This window comes from Podarcis vaucheri (assembly GCF_965113315.1).
Source record: "Podarcis vaucheri genome assembly, chromosome: 2".
NCBI classification, from domain to species: domain Eukaryota; kingdom Metazoa; phylum Chordata; class Lepidosauria; order Squamata; family Lacertidae; genus Podarcis; species Podarcis vaucheri.
The window spans coordinates 78,257,778-78,273,077 of record NC_138760.1 but is presented as its reverse complement, the minus strand read 5'-3'; the positions used below and the strand labels follow the sequence as shown (position 1 = coordinate 78,273,077).

The window sequence follows — 15,300 nt, the reverse complement described above, 5'->3', positions numbered from 1 at the left end:
TTTAGCACCTTTAGATGATGACTGTTGTCATAATAAACATTTGTACAGTATAGCACTTTCAGTTGTTCAAAGTTATTCACATGTAATCCTTGTAATCTTTACCAGAACCCTCATAATGCAGAATTAAGTCTGAAGCTCAGAGAGAGAGGGCAGCTTGTCTAAGGCCAACCAGTAAGTTCATGGCAGAGGTGAAATTTGAACTTCCTGATCCCAGCTCAGTCTCTTAGACTTCCCCTTCCCTTCCAGATGAAGTATATTGTACACATCTATCATTTCATATAAGAAAAAGACACAATCCCTCTGTCAGCCTGGTGCTGAAGTGTGGTAATCAAACTACACAGTAAGTGGAACTGATGGAAAAGCATAGAAAATATTGCAGTAGTCTAAAACCAGCTGTAAAAGATTATAAGTAATGCAATGATATGTAAGGGAGCATTTCAGCTTTGGAATCTATTGATGTCCTTTTTAAAAAAGTAATGAGTTTCTTTGCTAAAAGTGTCTGAAAGAAAAATAAAAGATTAAGCACTAAAATATGTAAGAAGGGCTCACATTTTAAATGCTTTTAGCTTATAACTTAATTAAAAGATTTACTTGAAATTTTATTCTGCACTCAGAGAAAATGCTTTAAGCCTGGATAGCAGACAGACACTATACATAACAAGTGGTTTAATCCCTGCTTAAAGTGCAAATCTTGCCATTAGCTATGGAGCTGCTATGGCACCTCTAGAATGCATGCAGAGAGTTCTCCAATTTTTAAATTTAAATTTTTATTTATATCCCGCCCTTCCTGGTTCAGAAAACTGAGCTCAGGGCAGCTAACAACAAATTTAAAACACTTAATTGTGATACAACATAGAAGCAGCATAAAATACAGTATAAAAGCATGACTAACAATAAAATTCAAAGTTCAAAAATCAATTTGGGGGAACTCCATCCAATAAACATTAGATAATCACAGGGCTAGCTGGCTGAATTAGTCCTACTTAGGCCAGCAAGGAGGCCAAGGGAGAATTAGCTGTGGGGTCTCAGAGCGGGTAATCTTCATAAAAGGGGAGGGGGAGGGAAGAGAAGGGAAATAAAAGATCAGGTTGGATTCTGATTAAAGGCCAGGCAGAATAGCTATGTCTTACAGGCCCGGCAGAAGGAGGTTAAATCCTGAAGGGCCCTAGTTTCATGGGACAGAGCATTCCACCAGGTCTGAGCCATCACTGAAAAGGCCCTGGCCCTGGTGGAGGATAGTCTGACTTCCTTAAGGCCCGGGACCTCTAAACTATGGTTATTCATGGACCTTAAGGTCCTCTGCGGGGCAGACCAGGAGAGGCGGTCCCGTAAATACGAGGGCCCTAACCCTCAATGAAGTTGGGTTCAGTATAGCTTTAGCAGCAATGCAGTACCTGAACCCTTGTAGAAGCCATCCTGTCCAACAATTGAGAGTTTTGTATTGGCTCTTTTTGCAGTATTAATATCCCACCTTTCTATTAAAACTCTGATTGCCGTGGCTGACAAGGACCTCATTGGTTAATATTTATATGATAATATTAGGGCTTTTTTAGCTGGAACTCACCAGAACTTAGTTCCGCCACCTCTCAGGTGGGTGCCATTGTCATTATAAGAGTACCAGAGTTCATGGTTAGTTCCAGCATCTCTTTTTCTAGAAAAATAGCGCAGGATAAAATGATAAAACATACTGCAGACACCAAGGGATGAACATGCACATGTGACATACTCCACAGCATTGGTTACTTCTAGCCAATTATTTTTGTGTTCTGTATCTGTCAATTACATTTGCCTAGTAACCAATCACAATGTACTGCTAGGAAAATCAACTCCTTTCCAAAATAAATTAAGCAACAAATGATTAAAAGCATGTGAAGACAAATATCATTTAGTCTACTGCAGCCTTTGTTCAATAGCAAATAGATGAATGAATCCATTTGTCATTCAGAGTGCTTCACATCCAGTGAAAATGATGATAATGGTGATGATTATACACTAATAAAGCATCTAATATTTTAAAGTGCTGAACAGATATTAAAGAATAAGGCCCACAGGCTCACAATCTACTAGACACAATATGAAAGGGAAAAAAGAAGGGGGAAGGAAGAGAAAAGTATGCATTGGAGCAGCTGTTCCTTATCTAGCCAATGGATGGAGTCAGACTGGTCTTTACCGTGCCATTACATTCTTTCTGAGTCTGTTTGTACTTGTTTCATTTGTGTGCACAACAAGGCGAAAGGTATATAATATATAAATATTTGTATAAATATTTCTGCAAGGTGTGGCTGCCCAGTGGCCTTGATCCCCTGACCAATGGATGGGTCTGTGGTGTACCTTACCATGTGGTTGGCTGTACTGCAAAGCACAGTGCTATCTTAATTTGCCCAGAGCCAAATTTGTGTCGTGGGTCTGTGCCCCAGTACTCTTAAGAATGACCTCTCAGAAGGGAGAAGCAAATATGTGTGAGCTTTTGCTTTTATGTGTGTCATTATTAGATTCTCTCTTGCTCTTTTCAGTCACTTCTGAAAATATTCTGAAATCAAAATCTTTACATATTACAGGACACAGAAATTAAAATTAGAACAGACTATAAGGCAATTGATATAATAGCCTGTGCCCAGTTCCTGTTATATGTAATAAGAAGAAAACCTGAATGATGGAAATCAGGACACATTTATGGGCACCTTTTAAAACTAACTACATTTTTATCTCATAAGTGTGCATATCTACACATGCTGGGGAATTCATTTGAAGTCACATTTTAACCTTGATATGGTAAAAAAATAAAAATCAGCACAGTGGCTTCTGTTATCCTGGCTTCATTCTGTCAGAGCCACCGTGCAGGCCAGAAGCACATTAGAAATCTGCCTCAGCACTGAACAGCACATGTTTGCACAAGAGGCTGTTTAGCATGCCAAACAAAGCCTGTAATTCAGCTGCCTGGATGGAGTAACAGATTTTGCCACATTTCTTTTCCAACATGTTTAATCAAGTGTTGTGTGCAAATCAAATTTCTACGCAACCACAAGGCGGGGAATTTTTTTATCATATGGCTGAAGAAATGCTGTTTCGAATGCTTTCAGCAAGAGAGCTGCAGAAACAGGGGAAGTGGGGGTGGGTGGGTTAGTTGTGTTGTTACAGAGGATTTTGCTTCATATTAGTCAATAACAACTTGGTCCTCCAGGAATTTATTTGAATGTGGGAAGAAGAGTCCGAATCAATGAAATGTCATGCCGTGCCGTACTGCAACAGCTTCCTATGATTACCCTGACACTCCTGTCAGTTTAACACATATTTGTTCCACAATGTGAGAGGAGGCAGGTCTCCAGATGCCCCGTGACATGAAGGCATTTGCCTGGAGTGCACCAACTCTGTGAGGTAGTTGTGTCCTCTTGAGAGGGAGCTTTAGGAATTGAGAGTGAGCAAGAATGACGAATTAATGACAGTGGGTCTCTGAAGAAGAGCCAGCTAAGAGTGCATGGATGGAGGGGGGCAGGGAGCCAATGTATTATATAACAAGGGTATAGGTGCAGCTGTGACTATTTCAATCCAGAAATCAAAGTCCCTGACTCCTGTTTCCAATGTACATAAATATTTTAGGTCAGCTTTTTTCTCTCTCTTTCTGTCTTCTTAGAAACCTTCCTCTTTTTTTTTCTTTTTAAAAAACATGAGCCCTGAAAGAGAAAACAAGTGTAATTATTTCTGACGTACAGATCTTTATTTAGTAAAGTAATGCTTAGGGGCTTCATTCAAACTGGGATACATTTTAAACACACACACACACACACACACACACACACACACACACACACCTCTCTCCGCCTGTATGCTGGTCTAAAAATTGGTGGTTTAATGTCTGATGCTTCCTCAGATGCAATGCAGCAAATGTGAAGATCTAATTAGGTAAAAGCATAGCAGGGTCAGATGAAATGGGCCCAAGAGGATGATGAGAAACTAAGAGGAAAAATGAAAAATCCTAGTGAGAAAAATAAATTCATTTCCTTTCTATTGCACCAACCATTCCCCTATTATGGAATGGGGTCAAGATGCAGATTCATCATACAGCTTCTTGCTCTGCTTTCAGTTGCCTCTTCTTCTACAGGAAAACTGACGGTGAAAGGAATGGGTACTGTGCATGTCATAGGACATAAAATTTAGAGTGTTAACAGTGCTGATTTTCAATTCACTTTTTAATTTATTTTATTTTTTAGATAAGTCATCATCTAACAGTCATAATTAAAGAAGGCAGCAAATGATCACCTAAAGATTGTTGCCAAATAAAAGGTTGTTTTTTTATCAAAATTAGAGTTACTATCAGATTTCACCTGAAGCAATATGGTTGAAGTGAATTTGAACAGTCACACAAGGCATTCATCAGAATTTTCAGCAACACAATTTTTTTTATGAGATTAGTAATATTTCTGACATGTGTGTTCACATACCTCACCTTAGAATTCCTGTTTATTTTGAACTAGAATGATGAAGTCTTGCAGTGTATTTTCCCCTTCACAAATGTCCCCTTAGGACCAGTACATTAACATCTTAGCTTGAAAAAGTGAGCTTTCTTCAGCTTTATTTTCCCACCAACACATTCTGGTCTAATTTTAGCCTCAGAAGAAGCTTCTCTCCCAGGTCTACCCACCCCTTTTCACATTTAAATTATGTTCCAGGTTTTAAGAATGCAGGCATTTTGGTCGCTAAGCAATAAAGAGCAACACCCCCTCCAAGAACAGTCTCCCAAGCCTCCCAGAGGCATAAGAAAGGGAATTTCAGGAGAGCTGTTGTGAACTAAATACTCATTGCATTTAATTGCATGGACCTGAATAAAACTGATCAGCCAGAGAAACAACTGGGGAGCACTGATGACCTGTATTAAGATATATAAAGAGATGGCTTCCACATAGTTTGTGATGGTAATTATTTTAACAGAAATAACTTTTTAAAAATCTCATTAGTCTTAACATAGTGAAATTCAGCAGAAATCCATTTCACAGCCACTCAGGTTACCAGATAGCTTTTTGAGCTGCTATTGATTTTTATTTTTTTCCAACTTCTGATCCCCCTCTAATTTTTAGTCCTTGGACAAGTTCCAGAAGAGAAGAGTGAAAAGGAGATGCCTTGACTCCACCAAATACATTACTAAACATTAGGCAGAGTTCAGCTGGACTTGGCTGCCAGCCTAGGAAGAGAAAGGCCCTGCTTGTTTTGCTATAATTTAATTTTTCATCCCACATGGGATCAATTAGGTGCAATTCTTGGCCCTTAAGAGTGTTTTGCAGCCATTCACAATTGTACCTAAAGCTAGGGGATCCCTGAAAGAGAAAGTGAAGGTGTCCTTCTTCGACATCATCAGTACTGTTTCAATCTGAGGTACCTCAGAAGGCAAATACGGCCAATGCAGCCTCCTTGTCATGCAGGGATTCCACATTTTGAGGGCGAAAGGCCCAGCCAGGTGAGCAGTCAAATCAGATTAATGTGCAAGACTGCAGCCTGCATGTTTTCCTCTGTTTGCCCCCTTTGATATGCCTAGCCCAAATATTTTGTCATGAAAAGCTGCTTCTCTCACTGCTGGTCAATATTGCTATGGAATTTAAAGTGCTTGATAATCCCTTCTTATTTTGCAACTACTTAAGAGCTGGAGATAAATCTAGGTAATAGCATCTGCTCCTTTTTATATTTAAAGTTACACAGGGCAGAATTCCTGAAGGGGCAGCAAAGTTCTCTCTCTCTCTCTCTCTCTCTCACACACACACACACACAACCTTTTCAAAAGGTAACATATAGAGTTCAAATTTCCTTTGAGACTCTTAGCCAATAAGGTGTGGGAACTGGAATTTAGTGTCAGTTGCAAAATTGGAACCAACCAAACTGGCCTTCCCGTGTGTCGTCAGTGATTAAAAGGCTAATGATGCAGAACAGGATTGTCTATGTAGGTGATTTGCAACAGAGCTACAAGGGTTTCCAACTCCCCATTGTTTAATAATAGCCATTTTAGGGTCTAAATCTGACAGTTAGAATCTCTGATCTGTAGTAACTCAGATGCAGATTTGTATTTGTGTCTGCAGGTCATCCCAGTGTAATGCTCATGGAGAAATGTAGGTAATTGGTTCCATTCCCCACACGGCCATTTTGCAGCCAGCGTCAGCTGGCGGATCTCAGGCTTCTACTTGAATACAAAGTAAATACTGCATGTCTAAAGTTTGCCCACACCTCCCTCAAGATTACCATTAAGCCAGGGATCAGCAAACGTTTTCAGCAGGGGGCCAGTCCACTGTCCCTCAGACCTTGTGGGGGGCCAGACTATAAGCCACCCCCCCACGACTCTCCCCTCCCTTCTCCACAGCACCAGATGAGCCCTGGTGGCTGCTTACCTGTGTCTTACGAGTGGCAGGGACTGGCGGCAGCAGGATGATGAACGGAACACGAAAGGGCTCCGGAGAGGGGCTGCTTAAAATGGCGGCCGCTCAAGCACTGCTGCTGCTGGCACCAACAAAGTCCAGCCCCCTTCCTCCTCTAGGCAGGGCAGGGAGAAGCCAGGAGGAGGGAGGGAGGAGGTGGCGGTGCCGTGTGAGGTAGAGGGAGAGGGAAAGAATGTGCACACTGGTGATCCACGCAGCGTTTCCTGGATTGTCTGCAGGCCGGATCCAGAAGGCAATTGGGCCTGATCCAGCCTGTGGACCTTAGTTTGCCGACCCATGCATTAAGCTATAACTTATATTTCCAGAAATAAGCATATTGTGATTTAAGGCATAGTGGATGTGAGATAGCTCTCAGGCAAGTCAGGCCACTGGTGTTTCCTATAAGGTGACTCATCTGCCTAGTCTCATGGAAATGTCAGGTCTATTTTGTTTTTTACTTAAAGATATCCAAGGTCTCACAGTGTAACCACAAGGGGGGTCTTTTCATCACTGCATATGGAACTTTGATAAAAGACCATGCTCAGCTTACAAATGACAAGTTTCTTCCCAGATATATAAAAGTAGGTCCCACAAAGGCTAACGTTATTATTGGTAAATCACTAATGGGCAAATTCTAAATAGGCTACCTACCCAGCCTCCATGAACTTGACACATTCCATAGATATGTTTCAATCAAAGGTCAGTTGTATCTCTAGATTTAAAAAGAAATGGAAAATTGTTCTGAAATGAGGACAGGATGTTAACCTAACAGAACAGGCAGGATGATCATCCTATTATTTCAGTCTCTGGGCAAATCAGGAGCTGCTCTTTAATTGGACAGCCGACCCTGGGGCAATAAGGAGTTAAGAGAAATCCAGTCCCAGGACTGCATGCTGTGCTTCCTCAATTAGGAAATGAAGCAGTAAGACAGCGGTTTATAATTAAAAGTAGGTTTGAAGTGTAGCATGTCAAGAGAAAGGTTTGTCACACTGTATTTTTCACAGAAGTGAGGTATGGAAAGAAAATTGGGGAAGTAAGGAACTGTGACCATGCTAGAGGCCTCACATAAGAGAGATTGGGGGGGGGGCGGTTTGCAGAGCATCTTTGGAGGGGCATAAGCTGCCTCTAAGCAACAATTAAATAAGACAGTAGAAAGAGGCATGTAAGCAGTTGTACTTTTCTGCTGCTAAGAAAAATAAGGAATACCAATGGAATGCCTACATATTTTGATACTGAGTCATTGACCACAAAATTGCTCTTCAAATGTGGGAAATTTGAACCCAAAACAGATGACAAGGTAGACCATACCTGGCGTTAACGTGCTAAGGGCCATCTACAAGGTGACACGATTCAGGGCATTTGGTGTAACTAAACTGGCACTCTGAAGCAAGGGTGGCCAACATGGGGTGCTCCAGCTGTTGCTGGACCACAACGCCCATCAACTTTCATCATTGTAGGCAAATGCTTTCCATTTAAAAGGTAGTGCCTTACGTTCCTTGGATAGAAGAATGTTCAAGGAAAGGGTAGACAAGACATGGCAGTTCCCAGTGTTCAGACGCTAGAAATAATCCCACGTAGTCTATCTTTACAGAATCAAGATGAAAGGAACAAACCTCATTCAGTTAATTATGGTGTATGTTGCTGCTTACTCATTCCGAGATCCTTTACCACTTTCTTTAGTTGATATCCCCTGTGATCACCCAAGATGCATCCGCACACCCAGCAGTATTAGCTTTCCCAAGCATTCTGTTCTTTGCACATTCAGTCCTTTCTAGGGTGGTTACATTCTGCTCTGTGTTAACAGTTAACTTTTGTCATAATATCTTCAAACCACGGTAGACTTAAATAAACAGCAGTGAGATCTCCTGGTTTTGCTGCTGTTATTTTCAATTTACAATCTTTATTGTATTCAGTGAAGATTTCCCAATTCAAAGCAGGGGAACAGATCAGGGACTGCAGTCTTGTAGAGTGTCTTGAGTCCTGGGACTAGGATGAGCAATTGGAGGAGTTGCCAGCTGACAACCCCAGGGAGGAGCCCAGTAGATTGGGATAGGAGGTGTCCAGGCTTCAAGGCTTCAATCCAGAGGATTCGCTTTGGATTCACAGATGAGGAGTCCAGTATCGGGAAGGGTTCCAGCAGTGTTTCACCCCAGCATTCTGCCTCATCCCCTCTCACTTCAGCCAAGCACTCTGTGTCCCCAGTGCCCTCAGTTCTCATGCCAGCCTCACCTCCAATCCTGGTACCACCTCCAGCACTAGCTGAGATTGTCCCAAGCCATTCTCTCACGAGTCTGCTGCTCAGCCTGGTTCAGAGCTGATGCTGATGCCTCTTCCATTGCATAGGTCACAGAAGCACCAGTGTAGTTGAGAACATATAACAAATAACATATAATGGGAAACAAAGTAGTGTGTTGCTCATTGGATCAACTTCTTAGCTTATTCAGCCGTGCATAGCACTTGTACCTTTGAACTCTACTTTGCCTATGCACTGAGCATTAAAGATTTTGGCAGAAATCAAACTATGGAGTTCTTCATTCTCTAGTGAGACCTAGTACACAGAGGCCACAAAATGTTCTGACAGCAGAAACTAGGTCTTCCAAGAGCAAATCTTTGTCCACTATACAGAGAATTTCCTTTTTGTAATTAATTCCTCTAACACAGCTAATTTTAGCTTGAAGAAATATAATATGTCCCCTTCTTTCTCAAAGGAGGTAGTTGTACAATTTATCTCAACTGTTTAATTTATTCCTGTCCTTTAATAAAATTGTTGGGTGCTTCCTTAGATGTTCCCAGATGTCTCTGTATAGTGTATGACAGTTTCAACATGATTTGCATAGCATCAGTTCTGTAGTCTAATGTCTACAGATGCAGCTTCTAACAAAAAAGATTAATGTCCTTCAGACTAAATTGCTCAGGCTTTTAGTTTTAATGCAGAGGGTGGCAGAATCTGATCCAGAAGAGTTCTAGTGTTTCTGTTGCATAAGGCATAGGCAGACTATTGCAATGACATCATGCAAATTATGGCACATATTGCTCAACCAGTGAATTCCAAAGATTTTCAGTAGAAAAGGATATTCATTTATTTGCAGAATTGCCTGAATGGCAACAACCAACAAAATCTCAGAATAAATGTGGAATTTGGGCGGCAGAGTGGCGCAAACATGTGTCTTTGCATGGGGGAAAAACACAGCTCAAAAGTAGGGAACAGGAGAAAGCAAGAGAAGGAGGAGTGAGTGACAGGCTTTGTATGGCCAGAGCTACTGTGGTGTAATGTAGTGCAGTGTTACATTAGGCTTTAGGGACCTGGTTTCAAATCCCTGCTCAGTCATCAACATCACTGGCTGACCATGGCATTACCTACCTGCAGGATTTGGGGATGTTAAAATGGGCTAACCACACATGGATTGCCCTGAGCTCCTTGGAACTGGGATGGCATACCAATGAGATAAATAAACAAGTTCCCTTACTACCCTGGTTTTACATTCTCTCTCTGACCCTTATGGCTATGTGCGAAGAGAGAGCCTGGCAGTGATAGGAAAACAGAAATATAGGTAAATTAGACATTTCCCTTTCCAATCTGTCCTCACACCCCAGGCTTAAGGAAAACTGAATCAAAGCCAAAAACAATGCTTTAATTGTTTTGCTGCATCTGGATGCTTTGAGACGGACAGGTTGGGCACTGCGGTAAAAACTGAACAGGAGTTGTTCTCCCTCCTTCCCTAGCATGTCCAGCGTTTGTGCTCCTCAAGGGTAAAAGCCTTTTTACTTTGTGGCAGGATTTATCCATTGGCGACTATGTCCCAGAGGACTGAAAAATTCCACCAGTAATCAGGATTGATCCAATAAACCCCCAATCCCATTGGGAACCTCTGAATACCAAATAAGAAGCGTAAGTGATTCTGAATACCAAATGCTTGGAAGCACAAGTAGGTAGACTGTTGTATTTGGGTCCTTTCAGGCTTCCCAAGGGCATCTGGTTGGCCACTGTGAGAATAAGGATGTTGAACTAGAGGAGCTTTTGGCCTGACCCACTAGGTTCTTCTTGTTTTCAGATCTTTTTTCTGTGTAGCTTAATAGTGTTTATACTGGCAGTGACTCTCCTGGGGTTTTCATATCTTACCTGGAGATATGGATTTGTTCCTTGAACATTCTGCATGCAAAATACATCTTCTACCACTAAGCTATTGCCCTTCCACAAATCTTGGGAAATTTGTACCTTCACATTTATGGAGTCTGTCTGACATACAAACCAGTTAGAAAGTCATTCTTTTATGCCTTTTGGTTTGGGCTCACTCTTGTTCAGTTACTACTACTAACATGCTGCTTCTAAAGTTTAGTTAATTAGTAGATGGAAATAGCATTCTTATCTATATAGAAGTCCTACTGGGCAGAAACAATTCCTTCAGAATTCAAATTACATTTCTGTTCTTAAATGCAGCTTCTTTTATGGTGTGGCAGAGGTGAACATTTACTTCCTATAGCTAAAGCTGGTGCAGGGCCCCAATACAAATATAGATTAATCACAGTGAGGAAGCAGGGTCCACTTAAAAAAATGGTAAAGCACCATTTATTAACATATGCAAAATGTTAATATTTCGCAAAGAGTCAAGAGTTCATAGGTTTATCCAGTGTGTCTTAATAACAGTTTAATGTCTACCTGTACATCAAAAAGAGGCACTGAGTGAGGAATTGAGAGGTTATGCACTGCAGATTCACAAAGCCAGTAATCCTTGTAATTCTGGAATGAAATTATTACGCGGAGATCTACAAATATTGGCTTGGCTTGCCTCAGTAGCCACAAATCCCCTCCTCTGAAGTCTTCTAGCATGTGGAGAGGACTTAGGGGAGATGATGGGTTTTATCTCATTTGTGCTGCAGTTTGCAAAAGGAACAGTAGGAGTCACCTGCCACTGTTTTTACCTTTCCCAAATTGCACTAAAAGCAGAAGAAAACTCTACCTCTTCCATGAGCCCATTGACAGAAGCAGAGGCCTTGAGGCAGATCAGGGATCTCCCTTCCCTGTGCGAAGGTTTGGAAAAGTTAACAGCAACACGGGAAAATCCTTGATATTTCTTACCCTCTCCAAACCACATAGCACATCTGAGAGCTCAAGCTGGAAGTGGAGATAGATGGGCCTGCATTTGTAGGCATCTGCACCCTGTTTTTGGAAATAGCTGATGAATGATGGAATGGTTAAATAAGGATAGATGGCACGTGACCAGCATGTCATATGACCAGTCTATCATGAGATATTGTATGAGAAGATGAAAAATCTTCCTTGGTTTGAGACACTGAGGAGTGTTTGGCACAACTGCTGTTCCAGATGGATTTTGCTACCATCTTGTAATAAGTGTTTATTCAAATAACTTGAGTGTCTTTTTTTTTTTTACATTTCATCATGTCCACTCTAACCCAAAACATACTGAAAAAGAAAGTGGTTGATCATAAATTTCATCAGTCAAGTAAACCTCTAATATATGTTGAAAATTTGTGATAATGTGCATCTTGATGCAGTGATTATGAGTAGTTATTTGAATTTTGGAGCATTCTCACCAACTTTGTTAACTTTTACACTGCTTACAGGATGCTCGCAAGGTCTAACATGTGATTGCTATTAATTCAGTGCGTAGAATGGTAGAAGTTAGAAACCAGCACTCTACATTAAGTTCAAGCCCCACCTGTAACAATGGAACTGGAAGGCTTCGCTCTGGGCTACACAGGATCCTCTTTGAACTGAAATCTTGTATGTTATTCATGCAAGTGTGTTCACTTTGGATTTCAACACTGCCAAGTTTCAATAATGACTGCTGCAGTCTAATATTTGATTCTTAATTTTTTTAAATAATCAGTCTTATTAAACACTGATTGAGAGAATTATGTACCCAGAACAGTTGTAGCATACACACAAAATAAGAAAAGGGAACAGCTGAGTCATACAGATGTACAGTCCCCGAAGGAAGCCATGGTCAGTTGCAGCTTCCCAGTGTACATGGCTCTAGCAAAACAGAAATGGATGTTTACCAACACCTATGAAACCCCCATGTTTCAGTGAAAGTGGAAACAAATTATTAAGATGTAAACATTTTTCTCTTAAAGTCAAGAGCAATGCTTCTTGCTCAGGTGGGCATTGTGCGAGTTGACAGCATGAACCCTAGAAGTAAAATAAAATACAGCAAAAGTGTCAAGATCAAGAAGGAAAACATACATGAAAAGTTTACATGCCTAATTCCTTTCTGTGTGCTTCCTTACCAGACTCTTGAACTTTCTGTCCATGAGGCTTATGCCACAGGAGATGGCACAAATTCGTTTCTCTTAGAAATGCTAGACATAAATCCAGCCAAATTTAAACAGGTTTATGTCCTATTGAATCCAACTGGAAAAAATTGAGCACAGGCTTAAATATATTTTTGGCTGAAATCAAGGGGACTTAGACATCCTTAATCTTGGCTGGATTGTGCTCATTGTGAATAAGTATGGAACATGCACTGCCTCTGGTCGGTAGACTACACATCTTAAGTTCCCACTGGAATTCTAGGGTTTTCTGGAACTCTAGGGGGAAAACAAAACAATGCTAAAAACAAAACAAAATAATCCCTTAGAAAAACCCACAGTGCTCGCATAAAAAGTTCCAGAACATTGCATTTTGGATGCCACAGTGCAGTTTCTCTGTAGGTCAACTCACTTAAAGCTTCAGTGATGTACACCCTTTGTTCTTGGTGTAAAAGCTGAGCTGAACCCATTTGAATTAATAGTTCTTTTTGATATTTATCTTCTGCTCTTCTCTTTATTGGTTGTTACATCCTGGAGATGCTGAAGAGGTGCCTCCTTGCTTTTGTTTCTTGCGCCTTTTGTTGAGGAGACGGTTGTTGGATGTTTTCAAATCTTTAATCTTTACCTGGTCGTAGTCCACCCTCATGGTCGCTAAAGCACTAGTCATCTCCTCCTAAAACCCACATGAGGCAATAGTTAGGTCTTAAGAAGTAGAGGCCACTTTCCTACCATGTTCAGGTGAAAACAGAACCCTCTGGTTACAGATTTCCATTGACCTCCCCCAGCCAAGACTAAGAGTTGTGCCCTTTCCCATAAAGAGAGCTCATATTCTACCCAAGTGGACTGTGCAGCTAAATGACAAGGAACACATATGCAGAATTATACTGAACATTTCTGACAAAGAGATTAGAAGGACCAAGGTGAAATAAGTAACACAGGAATCCTTACTGAAAGCACTATATTTTAACGCTAACAATATTTTAATTCTTTAGAACAGTGTTTCCCAACTTGGGGCCATATGGCCCCCTGGGGGGGGAAGGATATTACAAGGGGGTCACAGGTGAAAATGCATAAATGGGGGGCCACAGCATGAGGCTAGGGGGCTATAGAAGGAAGTGAGAAGTGAAGGGAAAAAAATCATTTTTAAAAATCCTGATTGGCCAATTGCAAGCAGGTAAGGGGGTGGCCCACCAGGGCCTAGTACTCCTTTTTGCCATGTGCATTTTCTTGGAGCAGTCTAAGTTTGTTTCCGGCAGGAGGGGGAAATTGCTGAGGCTCCTGTTTTGGCCAGTAGAGCCTGCAGTCCAGAACCCCTCAGGTCAGGTAAGCGTGGTGGTGGGATGGCAATGGATAGGGCTGGATGAGTGGGAGCTGCTTTGTTGCTACCGCCAGTGCTGGGCCTGGTGGCAGCCTTGGCCTGACTCTGCAAGGTGCAGGGTGCAATCCACCCCAGCACCTAGTGGATCAGGGTCTTTGGATGTTGCTGAGGGGCACAGGGCCAGTTGGCAGCGTTGGCCCAGTTCTGCAAGGCGTGGGGTGCCTAGCCAAGTAGGGGCGTCTGGTGCTGTCGACTTGCATCTAGTAAATAACTAAGTGTCTACTCAGAAGAAAGGCACACTGAGTTCAGTGGGTCTTACTCCCAGGTAAGCGTGTGTGTGGCTATAGTGTTTTATCCAGGTAGCCAGGGCTCCTCCTGATGATGATATTTTTGCACTGGGTCAGTGAGGACCACTTGCTTTTAAAAATTCTCCCTGTGCACCTTTGGGACTATATCTGAAGGTTTCCCACTCTCTGTCAAATAACTTGGGTTAAATAAGTGTTGCTTGCTTTTTATAATACATGGAAGATGGATCTCCCTCAGGAGGTTCTGGACTCTCCTTCCTTGGAGGTTTCTAAGCAGAGGTTGGACGGCCATCTGTCATGGATGCTTTAGCTGAGTTTCCTACGTTGCAGGGGATTGCAGTAGAAAGATAACCCTCGGGGTCCCTTCCAGCTCCATGATTCTATGTTTTCCTGCTTTAACAATATTTCATTACGCTCCTATCATTTTGTGTAATTGTATTTTGGACAATTTATAAAAAAATTATGAATAAAACATGTTCTATTTGCAAACAAAACATTTAAATAGCTACCTTTCTACTGATTGGGGGGGGCATGGGCATAGCCAGAATTTTTGCTGGGGGTGTAGTGGAAAATGCACAACAAAAATAGAGGTGGTGTAAGTTTGGCCTTACACAGCCAAACCTTCCTGTGAGTCCTTGCAGGACTACTCCTGTCCTTGAGGGTGGCCCAACTGGGGTTTGATTGCCCTGATTAGGAGCCCTCATTGCTATGGGTGGCGACCGTGGAGATATCTAGCCCTACCTCATTGAGGCAGGTACAAATAGTGCGGGGCAATGTGGTCAGGAGGATGAGGATGGATCAAAGACTGCTGAGACAGCCCAGTTTGATCTGGTGTTGTATGTGGGTGAAGGTCTGGTAGGGGGGAATTGTTGCTTTGAAAATGTTCCTTTGGGGTTATTTCTTGGTGGTAGAAGGTTTTGTGTTGCTGTATAAGAAGCTTTAAGGAGGTTTATTACTGTGTAAGAAGGTTTAAGGAAGTTTACCATTTGAGGTTTTGTTTTTGTTTTTGTTT

General features: G+C 41.7%; 1 protein-coding gene across 1 annotated transcript in view; it reads right to left on the bottom strand.

The window, feature by feature from the left end:
• Positions 1–10,934: 10,934 nt before the first annotated feature.
• Positions 10,935–15,300, bottom strand: part of MAPKAPK3 (MAPK activated protein kinase 3) — a 71,741-nt gene continuing 67,375 nt past the window's right edge. The window contains exon 11 of the mRNA XM_082214570.1: positions 10,935–13,338. Within this exon, the coding sequence (XP_082070696.1) occupies positions 13,180–13,338 (159 nt within the window). The 3' untranslated portion in view covers positions 10,935–13,179. The remainder of the gene's footprint in view (positions 13,339–15,300) is intronic.